Genomic DNA, 14,688 nt, shown 5'->3' with positions numbered 1-14,688 from the left:
AAACCACTTCCAAAATCTTGCCAAGAAAGCTGCAGGGGCCTGTCCAGGCAGTTGCCAAGAGTCAACACTGACTCAAAGGCGCGCATGTGCGCGCACACACACACGCACAGAGTAAGCTACAGTCCAATGTTTTATGGCATCAGAAAAATATTTCCAAATGTTGGAAGCATGACTGCTTAGAGGACTACCATACCCAGGGGAGAGGGAGAGAGGGAGAGAGAAAGCCCAGAGCAACAAAACGTGTAGAATGCGACGTACCGTTATTCCTGTTGAAGCTTCTTTCAGGACCTCCAATGGAGCAATCCAAAGGAGGATACCCTTCCATCTACTTACTGTTGGCCAATAATAGCAGAAAGCCATCGTGCTTGAGCCCGGTTCATTTTCAAAGGCTAAATGGAAATCTGTCTCATTGCAACCTAGGAATTGCCATTTCTTATTTGTTTCAGGCAAATACGAGCAGCAGGAGCAACAAAAATAATCCACTGAACAGATTATAAGAGGATGCCTGCAAACATGAAAATTGGATATTGCACCTTCACAATAAACAACTAAGTTTCAAAAGTGTGAAAAAGTAGCTGTAAAAACTGTTTTCTGCCTGTTGGGTTTCAGCAAAAATGTAATGCAACAGTCAAGTTATTCTAGTATTTAAGCACCTGGACCCGCCATACAATGAAAGCATTTCCAGCAGCAAAGCTCTTATTCATTCTTCCTTGCCCTGAATTCAATTCCCAGGTACGACTGGGCCTCTAGAGCGTGAAACAATCTACAGCCAGAACTGTCTACTCTTCCTATGCAACTTTCTCCATTCCACGGTTCTTGCTATCGGATGCACACCTTCTGGGGCCTAAGCACAAGTGGCCCGATTCCTCCCAGAATTCGGAAGAGCCGCTCCAGCACATGGCCCGGCCTTACTACAAGCTGGCCTCTGAAAAACCACGAAGCGGGCTCTATTGACAAGGGCCTCCTACAGGGTCCGTGCCACTGGTGTTCCTCTTGATTTTAACAAATGAAGTGACTTGAAACTACAGGCCTTGTATTCTTACTGTTCTGTTTTTGCCAGCTGGACTGATTATCTGCAAAGAGAGTCTAGGGATCCCTAGGATGGCCACAGTGCTTCTAAGCCATCTAGAAATCTAGAATTTGCCACACACTCATTCCAAGACACATTACTCCCTGAATAAAATTGGAAAAATGGGGCATTTTTTTTTACCTCTCTCTGAGTTTGGCGTATGATGTTTGCTTACCAAAAGTAACCTTCCAGGCTGTTCGTGGGCCTGCACACACTCTTAGGAAGGAGTTCTGTAACGTCTTTCAGCTTCAGCTGGGGGGACACAGGGCTCCTATTCATAGCCAAGAATGTGTATATAAGCTTGAAAAGTGCAAGTTGAAATGCTTAAATTTTTGCAAGCAAGCACAATGCATGACCCAAAGTATCAGAAAGTCACCCAGTTCGTTTCCTTCCAGTTTTTATAAAAGTCAGGATTTTCAACGCCTCTTTAATTAAAAATAAAAAGTTCATGTACACTTAAGTATGGCTCATACAAAAAGCCTGCAACTCTTTAACTGATTTGATTAAACATATCTTGTGAACTCAGCCATTAAAGAACACTAGGGAATGGGGCATAAATAAATAAAGCATGCATAAATAAATAAACGGGGCATGCATACATACATACATACATACATACATACATAAATAAAGTTATAGCTTCAAGTCCTCAGATGATAAATGCGTGCTTCAAACATTTAAAGTTCTTGTTTCCATTGATGTCATAGCAGACTCCCAAACCTGTGTAATCAAAAATGTATTTAAGACTGAAGCTTTGAGTTAACACTCAAAAGTGAGTGAAAAGAAAGCCAAATCTCTACAATTTCAGGATCAGTCCAATTCTTCCCCCTATAGTTGCAACATCGAAAGATTCACAACAGCTCCCTTATTTGGAGTTTAGCTACCAAAAGGATCCCAAGTAGATAGGGTTGCCAAGATTGCTCCTGCCTCTCCTTCTGGCCTTTGCAGCAACTTTATTTACAGATGCTAGAACAGGTGTGTCGAACCCACAGCCTGCGGGCCACACGCGGGCCTGAACAGCTAGAAATGCGCCCCCCCCAAATTGTAAACTTTTAACATTTTGCGATTTTTTTCGTGACTCGATCGCGCAGTGCTCGAGCGCAGACTGCATAGGTAGAAACCACAGAATGCTGTGTAGGGGAGGGGGCGGAGCAGTGCTAACGCCGCCGCCACCCGCTACACACGTCAGCTTGTGGCGACTTGGCGTTATACGTAACATTTCAACTACCTACATGTGTTCTGTGACAGGCGTTTATTGTTATTACTATTAAGTAGACATGTAAGTTTTCTTATTTGATTATTAAACTTCGCTTTATTTTCCTACCTAACAACTTACGATGGGCTTGTTATTTCTTAAAACATATATTTATTCCTAAATAAATTTATTCCAGCATGGCTTCAAAGTCATTTCAACAGAAAACAGAACCCAAAAAAGAAAATTAAAAAAAAATTGCAGATGAAGAAAGAGTATTCAGTGAAAAATGGACAGATGAGTACTTTTTTGTCGAGACAAATACTAAGGCACTATGCTTAATTTGTAGGGAAAATGTGTCAGTTTTCAAAGACTACAATTTGAAAAGGCATTATACGGAAAAACATGCTGCCAAATTCAAAGTGTATCAAGCAATTTGTCATAAAGATAAATTAGCAGAACTGAAAAAAAAATCTGTTGTCTCAACAATTTTTTTTTAAAAAGTCACAATTTAAAAGGACTCTATCATAAAAGCTAGTTATTTGGTAGCAAATCTGATTGCAAAAAAATCAAAACCATTTACCAATGGTGAGTTTATTAAGCAATGTATGGAAAGTGTGGCAGATACAGTTTGTCCTGATTAAAAAAAAAAGATTTTTCTAAAATCAGTTTGTCTCACCAGACTATGGCCAGGCGAATTGAAGGAATAGGAAAATCTATCGAAAGAGGTTTGAAGAGTAAAGCTTTGGCGATGGATGAAAGTACTGATGCTACAGATACGGTTCAACTTGCCATCTTTATTAGAGGTATTGATAACGAATATAATGTCACTGAAGAAATGGCTTCTTTGGTGCCATCAAAAGACACAACTAAATCTCTTGATTTGTACAAAGCAGTAAAAATGACATTAAAGTGATTTTCTTTAACCATTGTCAACATATCTGGGATGGCGCCCTGGCGATGCTTGGTAAAAGTGAGGGACTTACAAAATTGATAGAAGACGATGCAAGTGCTGCCGGCAACTCACATTTGATGAAGTATCACTGCATTCTACATCAAGAAAATTTATGCGCAAAAGCTTTAAAAATGGATAATGTCATGCAAATTGTCATCAAAGCAGTAGGGCCAAGGGACTGAATCATCGCCAATTCCAGGAGTTCCTTAAAAGTATGGATGCTGATTATGGGGACATCATTTACTTTTTTGAAGTACGGTGGCTAAGTCGGGGTAAAATGCTGAAAAGATTTTATGATTTGCAAAATGAAATCAAGTCGTTTACAGAATCAAAAAGAAAATTTGTGCGAGAACTTGAAGATGAAAAATGGCTCACAGATTTTTGGTGGATTTGACCACTCATTTAAATGAGTTAAACATGCTCTTGCAAGGTAAAAACCAACTTATCACTGCAATGTTTCAAACCATGAGAGTTTGAAATGAAACTTCAAGTATGGCAAGCTCAAGTTATGGAAAATAATTTTATACATTTTAATACATTGGCTAAACACAGTCCTGTGAACAGCGAGAAATATGCAGCCTTGCTTTTTGGTTTGATACAGGAATTTGAGAACAGGTTTCAAGATTTCTGGAAAAATCATCAATATTTTAGCATATTTTCGACTCCATTTTCAGTCAACATAACTACATTACCTCCAAATTTTCAAATGAGATGCAGAGAGTTGCAATCAGACATTCAACTCAAAGAAAAATTTGATCATCTCTCTCTACTGGACTTTTATAAGACCCATCTTCCCAGAGAAAAATATCCCTCACTTCACAATCATGCCTTATTCATGACATCGCTTTTTGGCAGCACATACATTTGTGAGCAACTATTTTCAAGGATGAAGCACACGAAATTAGAATTAAAATTTCTGACAAGCACCTTGAGAACTCACTGAGAATTGCAACCACTTTCATTGAACCAGACATTGATGCGTTAGTTTCACAAAAACAAGGTCAAATATCCCACTAGTTTTATGTTGCCCTTTAAAAAAATAATAATCAAAAGTATTAAAAAATAAATGAAGTTTTATTACTTATATACAATAACTATATTACATATTTTATGTGTGGCCCAAGACAATTCCTCTTCACTCAGTGTGGCCCAGGGAAGCCAAAAGGTTGGACACCCAAGTGCTAGAAGATGATCTCTGCCCGTGAAAGCCTGATTGCGCCATACAAAGCTATTAAATCAAGTCAGGGACCTGTGGCCTTCCAGATGTTCCTGTTCACCTCTTAAAGGCACAGATGAGTCTTCTGCTATAGTATGGTTCCAATGTTGTTGCTTAAGGTCAGGATGAGGCTGCCAACCCATGACGGCACACAACCATTTAAATAACAATTTGAAATATTTGTTAATCATATTATTCAACCCCACACCCAAACTGCAAGCCAGCAGCTTGCAATCGAACACTGATAGACAAAGCAGAATAGCTAAATATGAGCAACCACAGGGTTGCTACACTAGAATGGGGGGGGGGGGGGAGCAGGGAAATCAAAGGACACAGGTCAAAGGTATTCAAGGGCTCAAACAAGGGAAATGGGGAGACTCAAGAAGCAGCAGCACCAGCAAAGGGGCTGTCCTCCTACTCGCCAAATGAGCTAAAGGAACTGGGGGGGCAGGCAGGCAGTCATCTGCAGTCAGTCCATACCAGCTGCAAACTACTAGGGTACATCTGAATCGGGAAATCTTCCAGTGCCCTAGATCAATTTGGCATGTTCAAGCAAAGTGCTTATTTAAAATATATATATATTTGTACAAAGATATGTTTTGGTTTACAACACTGTAATACAGCAGTTAGAATGCCAGTTTAGGACCCTTCCGGTCATAAGGTATCTTAAAACACTTGCAATCTCTTAGCCAAATTTTCCTTACAGGATAATGGAGGAAGAAAAAGAAATGCACACAGATTTTCTCTCTCCCTCCTTTTTATCTACACTGCACATTTTTAGTAAACAGAACAATTCTAAAATTATAAATAGAAAAATTTCCTATGCAAATTCACACAGAAAATTTCCAGTTTGCAATGGGAAATGTACAGATCCATATTGTATTTATTTCTCTTACATACTTGATGAGGATAGTCATTTGATAAACATTAAACTTTTTAACTGCCACATTTGCCTGACCGATTTGCATTTTTCACCCATATAATCAGGCACAGTAAGGCAAACAAATATGACACAATGTATTTGCAGGCAGAAATTTTCCTGTGGGGGGAAAGTCACCATCACAGATGTTTTCTGCCCCATGTTCACAGCCAAGGCAAATGGAACTGGAAGACACCACCACATCCACGAAGTCACTTGCAGAATCGTGGAATGTCAGGGTTGGAAGGAGCTTTAAAGATCATCTAGTCCAGCCACTGCCTACTGCAGGAATATACTACTATTACAGCATCCTGTTTAAATTAAATTAATTAAATCCCATGTCAGGAACTAAGTCTGGAGAGCCAGTTGCCAGATTTAAGCACCAATTCTGAAAAATGACCACAGAAAATAAAAGAATTCAGTTTCTTGGCATTTTCCATCTATCAATTCTAAAGCCAAAAAGCTGGGAGAAAGTGTTGCTCTTCACAAGCCCACCAGAAAAGGGGCTTTTTAAAAAATGGGACTTGGAGAATTAAATAAATATTCCGATTACAGTGGCTCTAACAGGGCTAGAAATGGACTAAGTGTGCCACTGGTGTGGACTGAGAGGGTTAGACTGATTGTGCCCCTCACTCTCAGTACTTCCTCTTCTTGCTGCCCAAACAAAGTCCTAGAGTGGTCTACAAAACAAGTCTTCTCTAGGAACTGTCTCTATTTTCCCCACGCCCATGCTATATCAGAAATTAGAGGTAGAAAATGGGGAAAAGGAGTGAGGAAGGGTCCCAATGCTATCTGGATTAAGCCACTCTGGATTTTATTGTTCTTTTGCCACAGGTGGGTTACAACCACTTGTTCAGTGACCACTCAAACTTGCAACAACACTGAACAAGGGGACTTACAATGGGTCGTCAGAGCTCCGGCCATCGCAGCATCCTTGGGGTCACATGATCACGAAGCAAGCCACAGTCACATGACTGCGATTTCCGACATTCTCTGCCAGTTTCCCACAAGCAAAGTCAATGGGGAAGCTGGCAGGAAGTCAGAAGTCAGGGTTAGGGTTAGGGTCACGTGAGGTCCTGGCAACTGGGACTGCCATAGCTGAGCGACATGGTCACCCGCCATCACGCTTTCTGACCACATCACTTAACGATGGCAATTCCAGTCCTAATTGCCATCATAACCCAAGGACTACCTGTATTATTGTGTTCCAGGAGGAGACTCGGAAAATGACTGCTTTTAGCCCCATTTGCAGAACATGAAAGAGCTCAAAAGTGGCCACCCTTCAACCAAGACAGTGATGACTTTATGCTCTTTACTCTTTACTGCCACTGTGAAAATCAACAGCCAACTGCAATTAACTAAAGTCTGCAAACTTACATGAAAATGAAACATTTTTAAGGGATAAATCCTAATGAAGAAAATAAGATATATTTTTGAGTTCTAAAAACACAAAGCCCCATTCTCATTTTGTTATTTAAGTCATGGAAAAGAAATGTGGCATAGTAGTGAGGTATGGCACCGCAGAGTGCAGTGGTTAATGTAAAGAAGATCCAGTCCAAAATCTCCACACATACAGCTCAGCTTTCAAGCTCAACATAACCCGATCCTATGCACATTTGCTCTAAAATCATCCAAATTCCCCTGGAGGTTTTACGACTACCACCTTACGGAACACATGCTCTTGGCAGCATATCCTCCCACGTTCTGGGAAGCTGACTCTCAGAAAGTGCCCAAGAGGCTGCAGCTGTAGACAGCTTGGTCCAATCCGTCCCTCTCAGCCTATTTCCCTCACAGGGTCGTTGTGAGTATAACACAATGAAGAAGAAGCATGGCCGTCGCCGTAAGCACTCTAGAGACAGGTAAGAACAGGACGGGAAACCCCGCCAGCCTCGAGGTCTCGTCCCAAGAGTTCAAGAACAGACAGGGGTTCTCTCTCCCGCTGCACCAATAGCCTGGAAAGCCTCCCGACAAATTCAACCCGCCACCTACGGAGAGAAAGATGCCGGAAGCGCCAGCCAAACCACCACCCCAGAAAATGAGCCCCACCAAGCCCCGCAGCCCTGCACAGAGCACAACCGAGAGGCGGCTGATCCTAATGGCCCTGGCACCATCTCTGCTCCGCCGAGGCTGGCTGGGTCACACCCTGGGGGGTCCGCAGAAAAGTGGGATTTCTGCTTTTTCATTTTCAGTGTGCTATTAATCACCCCTTAATTCTTTTCCAAAGGAGTGATGGGTATGGCAGGGCACTGGTCTCTCCGCTTCTGCTTGATGTAACTGAAATAACAAACTTTGTGATACCCCTCAAAATGTTAATTACCCCTTTATTAATAATCATTAGTAATAGCCCTTTTAATATATTTGACTAATTGTATTAGCGCAAACACTGCTAATATTTGTAATATGAACATTATTAATGGCAAGATTTACACTAGGTGAATTCATAATATTTTTGCAACATTAGTAGCTGTAGTCATAAATGCATTAACACAGCTAAAAGTAGCAATCACATATTCAAAATATTTTACAGGGATTGTATCCTAGCAAATGTTACAACAAGCCTGTAAAATAGGCCAGTTATCTGCCAGGCACTCCAGGGTTGATGTCCCTTTCACCTAGACTTTCTAACACTTCCATTAGAACTACGACAACAATTTGAACCAACATGCAGACTCTGGGCCAAACCCTGGAAATGAAAACCAGAGGAGGTGACGAACATCAAGCACAAGAAAAGTATGACCCCAGGCAATGCAGAGCACAAATTGCAAGACTGCACTGTGTGTAGTGCAGGTGGCAACTAGCTTTGCCAAAGCCTGCCCTGAGAAAAGGGCAGTGCCAAGCCAGGGGCCCAGCATCATTTCAAAGACTCGTCCAGGTCCCACACCCAAGCCATCCCCCTCTGCCTTGGAAAATGGGGATGGGTGCACACAACACCCCGCACAAGGTCCCCCAAGTGCTCATCTGTCCTTCTAGGGCTCCGTTACTTCTGGGTGCAGACCAGACCATTCCCCCTCTTGGGATTCCCTTGGCTTCAGCCACTAAGAACAGCCAAGACAGACTAATCACTGGAGCCAAACTCTGCTTGAGATCAGAATGACCAACACTGACTCTCCAAAACCAAGCAAGGATCTCTTCCCTTCCCCTCCCTCGAAGAGATTTAAAAAGATAGACAAGCAAAACTAACAAAGTAACTGATCATGTGACATATAATTTTATTTTAAATGGAAATAGTTAGAAATTTGAGACCTCTTTATCATTATAAAATTACTTTGCCTCTGTAGTCCATCCAGAAAATCTCCTATGAGAATCAGCCACTGAGCCTGCTTAGTCCAGTTTAACACAGTAAACATATCAACTGTTAATCTGTGACCAGTTAAATTTAATTGCAACCCCATTATCATTAACATTCTTAAAAGTATCAGCCTCCTTTCTTGCACAAAAATTCTGCAGAACATACTATTCCTAACTACTACAAAAATTAAAGTTTTCTGAGCTGTTTGGAAAATTGCTTGTTTTATTATTGTTCCAGAATCTTCCAAAAAATCCAAATACTCCCCTTCCATTTTGATGGGGGAGGAAGGAAATGGGATTGGTTAGAGATGGAATCTCTAATTGCACCCCTCCCACCATTCCCTTATGAATAACATCCCCTGAATTTTCAATTCAATAATCAACTGCAGTTTAGATGACAATTAAATACTGTTAACAATCCAAATCCCCCCCCAGGGAATATTTTTTTTTTGAAATTCTGAATTTTTTTAAAAAAAATTCAGCTTAGAAAAAGTTTTAAATTTTCAAAAACATTTTTTTTCCTGAACTGAGGTTCTTGGAATGGGGGAAAGTATTTTATGCTGCAGAAACCGGTTCTGTTCCAGCACAGAAATGTCCTTTTCAGATTCCCTGCTGCAGCTGTGGAGTCGGCCATCTTGATATTTTGTTCCCATTTTAAAGTGGAGACTCTGCAAGATTTGCTCTTTCCTTTCCTTTTTTTTCCTTCAAATTCAGTGTTGTTGTTTTTCTGATTCCTTTGCCTCAGATGCAGAAGCTGCACATAGCTTTCCACAGAGATTTAAGTAAAAAATTCTGTGAATTAGTTACTTGGTCTTTTTAAAATGCAAATCAAAACAGAAAAGGAAGAAGAGACAGAAACAACGACCAAAACTCAAAAGGCAATTTTACTACCCACAAACCCATGTGAGAAATTCAAAGCAATATTGCTAACAACAAACTCATCAGTAGTTGTTAGAAAGATTTTCAGTTAAGTTAGAGCAAAAAAGGATTTTTAAAAATTTCTTAGGAAAGCATGATTTGATTTTGCGATTTTTTTGTTACTTTTAAAAATCTGCAACTTCACATCTGCAGTTTCCTCAACTAACTGTATTTTGCATACACAATTAGCCTAATAGTGCCTTTTATGCATAAAGTGTTGCAGTGAACGCTGGAGACAGTATCTAGAGATATTATCTAGTTATGTGAGGTGGAGGCAAAACATCGACCCCCCTCCAGTTCTATATGGATTGTAAATTAAACGCTAGAATCGTTGTTTTAATTGTGCAAACAACGCAAAGCTTTCAGAAAATATGTCTTTTCAGAACAAAAGGCTTCTCTGTAATCTAAACTTGAGCTTCTCTGACGTTGCAGGATTGGCTCATGTTTAAAAACAAAGCTCTTTCAAATCAGATTTGAGTAAAACTTAAAAGTCATCCCCCATGAAAAAAAAATTGGGGTGTGTCCACAGAAATTTTCATATAATGCACACATTTATTTAAAAATCGTTGAGACTGTTTCATTTCATGAGAAAATAAATACAACAGTATTTAACTGTGAAATCAGTTCAAATTTGCAATAAGTACAATTCTTAATTGCTTTGCAACAATTCTTCCACCTTTTCCAAAACTGATTTCTTTCAAATTGCTCTTTTTCTCCTTAATTTTGTTTCTTGTTATCTCCTGTAAAGCAGCTATTTTTCACTTTAAAAGATGGGGGAGGGAAACGTCGATTTCACCAAATTCAGGTTTAATTTGCATATTAAGGACTCCCGTTTAAAACAAAAATTTGCTGACATCCAAGAGGTGGCGATGCTTTGCTGCTTCCAGCATTGCTCTGATTAAGAAAATTCCAGAAAGAACGAAAGAATCTCTCAAAAACAACCCAACGATTTAAACTTTCCCTTCGAAAACAACAAAAAGAAAAAAATATTTCTCTTTTTTCTCAATTTTAATTTTTTTCCTATTTATGGAATAGTCTCCTCTAGGTGGCGTCGTTTTAATAAGAGAAAACTCGTTTGGAGAAAATTAGGGGGAAAAAACCGCACACACACGCAGAGACACAGAAGCCGAGAACTGGAGAGAAAACCCTCCGGCCCTCGAGAAAAGCAGGGCTGCGGCGCCAAGGCACATGCCGGGCCGCGGAGCACGGGGGCCGGGCAGGATCCGCGGAAGGCAGCGCGGCCGGGGCCGCCGGTTAGGGAGGGCGATGCGCCTCGGCCGAGCCGACATGGCTGCTGCGAGAACCCGAGCGGAGAGAGGGGACGGGACGGGACGGCGCAGCAGCCACGCACCCCGCGGACGGGGCTGCAACCGGCGCACCCGGGCGATCGCGCTTACCTGCGCGTCGGCGGCGGCGGCGGCGGCGGCGGCCCCTCCTGCGCCCTCGTTGTCTTCCGGAGAAGGGGCGGCGGCGGCGGCGGCGGCGGCTCCCTCCCCACCGCCGCCTGCTGCTCCGGGGCCGCCCGGCTCCTTCATGGGGCTAGGCTCGCGGGAGAGGGGCAGCAGACGCCGCTCCTCCCGGGCCGGGCCGCCGCTCTCGCTCCCCGAGCTGTTCCCGCTGCTGCTGCTGCGGCGCGGCGCACAATGCGGAGCGCCCGCCGCCGGAGCCACCTCCCTCGCCGCAGCACGGGTGGGCGGCTCGGGCTCCTCCGCCCCCTGGGAGGACATGGGCCGCGCCGGCCGCTCCCCAGGCCGCGTTAGCGGTGCCGGGCCGCGCTCGGCCGGGGCGGAGAGCGCGCCGCGGTCGGCGCAGACACGAGCGCCGCCATCGCTGGCGGGGGCGGGGGGGCGGCACCGACGGAAGGGCGGGGGCGGCGGCGAGCGAACGAGCACTCGGCTGAGCCTGCCGGCCCGCACGCCGCACCGCGCTGCGCCCAGGGCGCGCCGCTTCTCGCGCGCCGCCGACTCGGGGCCCGGCCCCGCCGCCCGCTTTCGCCACGCGTTATTGTTGTGGTTACTCCTCCGGCGCGCACCGAGGCGCCGCTGATCGGGGGCCGGTCCACCGCGGGCCCATTCCGGCGCGAGATCCCGCCCGCGCTGCGCCAAGCGCGCCGAAAGGGACCGGCCTCCCAGCGGCGGCTGGAAGCACGCGTGGGGGGGCTCGCCGCCTCCCGGGAGTCCCGAGCAAAGGGCCGCCCCGCACCTGCCGCGACGCCCCGGTTCGGAGCCCTCTGGCGCGGACGGAGGCGATCTGATGCGGCGAAGGGCCTTGCTTCCGCGGGCCTGCCCGGTGGCGCCCTGTTGCCAAAGGCCCGGCACGGTGTTAGGGGTCATCCTTCTCCAGGAGGGTCCTCGACCTGTGTTCCCTGATGTTTGGGTTTGCAGCAGACGCATCGCACTACACAACGCTACCCCACACAACACGTACCCCACCTCCAATATTCCACCGCACCTACAGCATGTTTTCTTCTCAAGTGACAGTATGAAGTCAGACAGCCAGCCTTACGTGGGCCACCAGCTCCCGTTCCCTCAGAAGGCAGGGTGGCAGACACATAACCTGGGCCCGACAGAGGCATCCCGGCGGCCGCGCTCCCCCTTTGAAGTGGGACCCAAACCAAACAAGCTGTGCCAATGCCCACCAACCCGGCAGAGCAGGAGAACCAAGGTGGGACATTCTCCCAGCCATCTCCAGCTGTCCCATCACCTTTTCTAGACCACTTCTCTCAGCTGATCTCTGCCCAGGGTGTCTTTGCACTCTTCCCCGTAGCTTCCTTGGCAGTGCTAGGAAGTCAGGCTATGATTAATAAGGCACAGAGCATAGCTTTGCACAGCACAAATTTAAGGGCCAGGTCACCCCCTCAAGCAGACTCTAAAACCCAGATGTCACCACAGAGGTAAGTGAAGCAGTTCCAGCTTAAGGCGTGGAGTCTACCTTGGGCCTGGAGGTACGAGAAGCTGCTCTCCGCACACAGGGCCGCAACTAGGGCCTGTGTCACCTGGGGCAAACATGGATTCCACGCCCATTTTGGCACCCCCCCAGCGCTCATTTTGGCGCCCCCCAGTTCAGCACCCAGGGCACATGCCCCACTTGCCCCCCCCCCCAGTTGCAGCCCTGTCTGCACAACAGAGGTGATGCCAAGCAGGAAGACAAGGCTCACCCGGCCATCTTACACGCCATACCATTCTAGGCAGCAGACAAGTGGCTCCCAGCCAGACTAGGAAACATCGTCCCTGACTACTTACTGCCCCCTTTTCGTCAAAAATAACCCCAAAGCAAGTACAAGAAGACAAATCAGTAAAACCAGAAACAATTACAAAATTTTAAAACATAAAACAGCACCATAAGAAAAACACATTAAGTGACTGAACAGCCCAAATTCGGTCCACTAACTTGGGCAAGCAGGAAGATTTGTAGCACCCTAACCTGCTTATGGCAAACGCACAGGTCCATCATCAGTTTCCTGCAGGAATCGTGCTGCATTCAGGCGCCAAACCCTTTGAAAATGATTTGGGGTCACAGTGTTGGTATGATAGATGCAACCACACATTTGATTCCCCTTATAACCTCTCCGTTTCTTTGGCGCCTTTTAACTTCCTTTTGTACCAGCAAGCAAGCCCCACAGCATGGAGGACTTGCTGCCAAGGAGATGTGCTTCATGGTCAATGGTACAGTTTAAGCATCACCCTGCCTTTCTGCCATAAAGTGAGAGCAATGCTAGACCTGTCTAGGCCTCCTCTCCACCATTTTAGCTTAACAACTACGAGGCAGACAGCCAAGAGGAAATCCGGAGCCTCACAGCCAAGCAAGTGTGTAAATCCCAAAGAGGCCACAGACCAAGGCCAACACGCCAGCCAACACAGCTTCGTGTCATCTTGGCAGACCTGAAGATGTTATGGTAGTTCTACATCCCACTTGCATTGGGGCAAACACCACAGAGATGTGTTGACACTTCTGTGTGGAACGAAGGAAATATGAAGAAATGCTACTCTGTTACAATAAAACCCAGTGGGGCCACTACTCAGGCAAGTGACATGATGCGAAACTCGAATACATAACAAGGACTTTTTCACGTAGCACATAATTAAGTTGTGCAATCATTTACCAAAGACGCAGTGACAGCTGACAACCTGCATAGTTTTTTAACAGGAAGAAGCAAATGCACAAAGGCTAGCAGTGGTTACTCATGATGGTACCTTCAGTAGTAACCCACCTTAAATGCCACTTGCTGGAAAGACAAGTTCCAGGATACTACTGTGATGACGACCTCTCAGTGAGCTTCTCAAAGGTGTTAGGCTGGGCACTGGAGTATGAAGCCTGGAATCTGTTCTACTGCAGCTGTTCCTTATACATTTAGTTACTCCAGTTCAACACTAGAGTTCTAACAAGCAGGAGGCCTTAAAATCAAAAAGATTAACATACTCCTATACTTATTATCAGGAAGCTCTGGCATGGGCTGGTCCGTGAAGTCACGAAGAGTCGGAAGCGACTAAACGAATAAACAACAAAATACTTATTCTTAGTAATAAACAGAGAAAGAGGTAATAAAGGAAGGACATAACTATTCAAATCCTATTTGGCTTGGTAAGAGCACATGTGAAAAGGACCTGTGAATTGATATTCTATGATAACCTATGAGCTGATCATCACAAGCTGATAAGGAATCAACAACGTAGTGAGGCTGCTAAAAGGGGGGATTTAATTTTAGACTACACCAGTAGAAGTTTAGTTTCCAAATCATGGGAAGTAGTAATCCAGGATATTCTGCACTGGTCAGACCTTATCTCAAATTCTATGCCAGTTCTATACAGCATAGCAAGGAGGAGTCAAGACAAATTTGAGCAGGTCCAGAGAAAGGCAACGAGGCAGCATTCTTCAAATACATCTGTACCTACCACTGTGGTGTAAAGCTTCTTAAACAAAACTCATGTAGACACGTGTCTTCTGTTCATGTGTCCCTTGAGCAATAACCAAGACTTCATTACTGTAGCTCTGTTATTTGCATAAAAGCAGTTGGCTTACTGGATTGACTTACGATTTTTGTTTTTTTCCTGCTGAACACTCACACGCAGCCTCAGCACAAAAGAGATGCAATCTCAGGTCCTGACAAGATCACATGGGAACCCATAAATCA

The 14,688-nt window shown here is 44.6% G+C and overlaps 1 protein-coding gene across 11 annotated transcripts in view; it reads right to left on the bottom strand.

The window, feature by feature from the left end:
• ZNF618 (zinc finger protein 618) overlaps window positions 1-11,390 on the bottom strand; it is a 62,704-nt gene extending 51,314 nt beyond the window's left edge. For 6 of the 11 annotated variants that reach the window (XM_063316357.1, XM_063316360.1, XM_063316358.1 and 3 more), the window contains exon 1: window positions 10,955-11,389. In XM_063316357.1, coding sequence (XP_063172427.1) covers window positions 10,955-11,284 — 330 coding nt within the window. In that variant the 5' untranslated portion in view covers window positions 11,285-11,389. Of the gene's footprint in view, window positions 1-10,954 lie in introns of all 11 variants that reach the window. The other 5 variants (XM_063316362.1, XM_063316359.1, XM_063316367.1 and 2 more) reach the window with 1 other exon arrangement.
• Between the last annotated feature and the right edge of the window lie 3,298 nt (window positions 11,391-14,688).

This window comes from Candoia aspera, chromosome 16 (genome assembly GCF_035149785.1).
Source record: "Candoia aspera isolate rCanAsp1 chromosome 16, rCanAsp1.hap2, whole genome shotgun sequence".
NCBI classification, from domain to species: Eukaryota; Metazoa; Chordata; class Lepidosauria; order Squamata; family Boidae; genus Candoia; species Candoia aspera.
The sequence above is the reverse complement of the archived record's forward strand: the minus strand, read 5'-3'. Positions and strand labels throughout refer to the sequence as shown.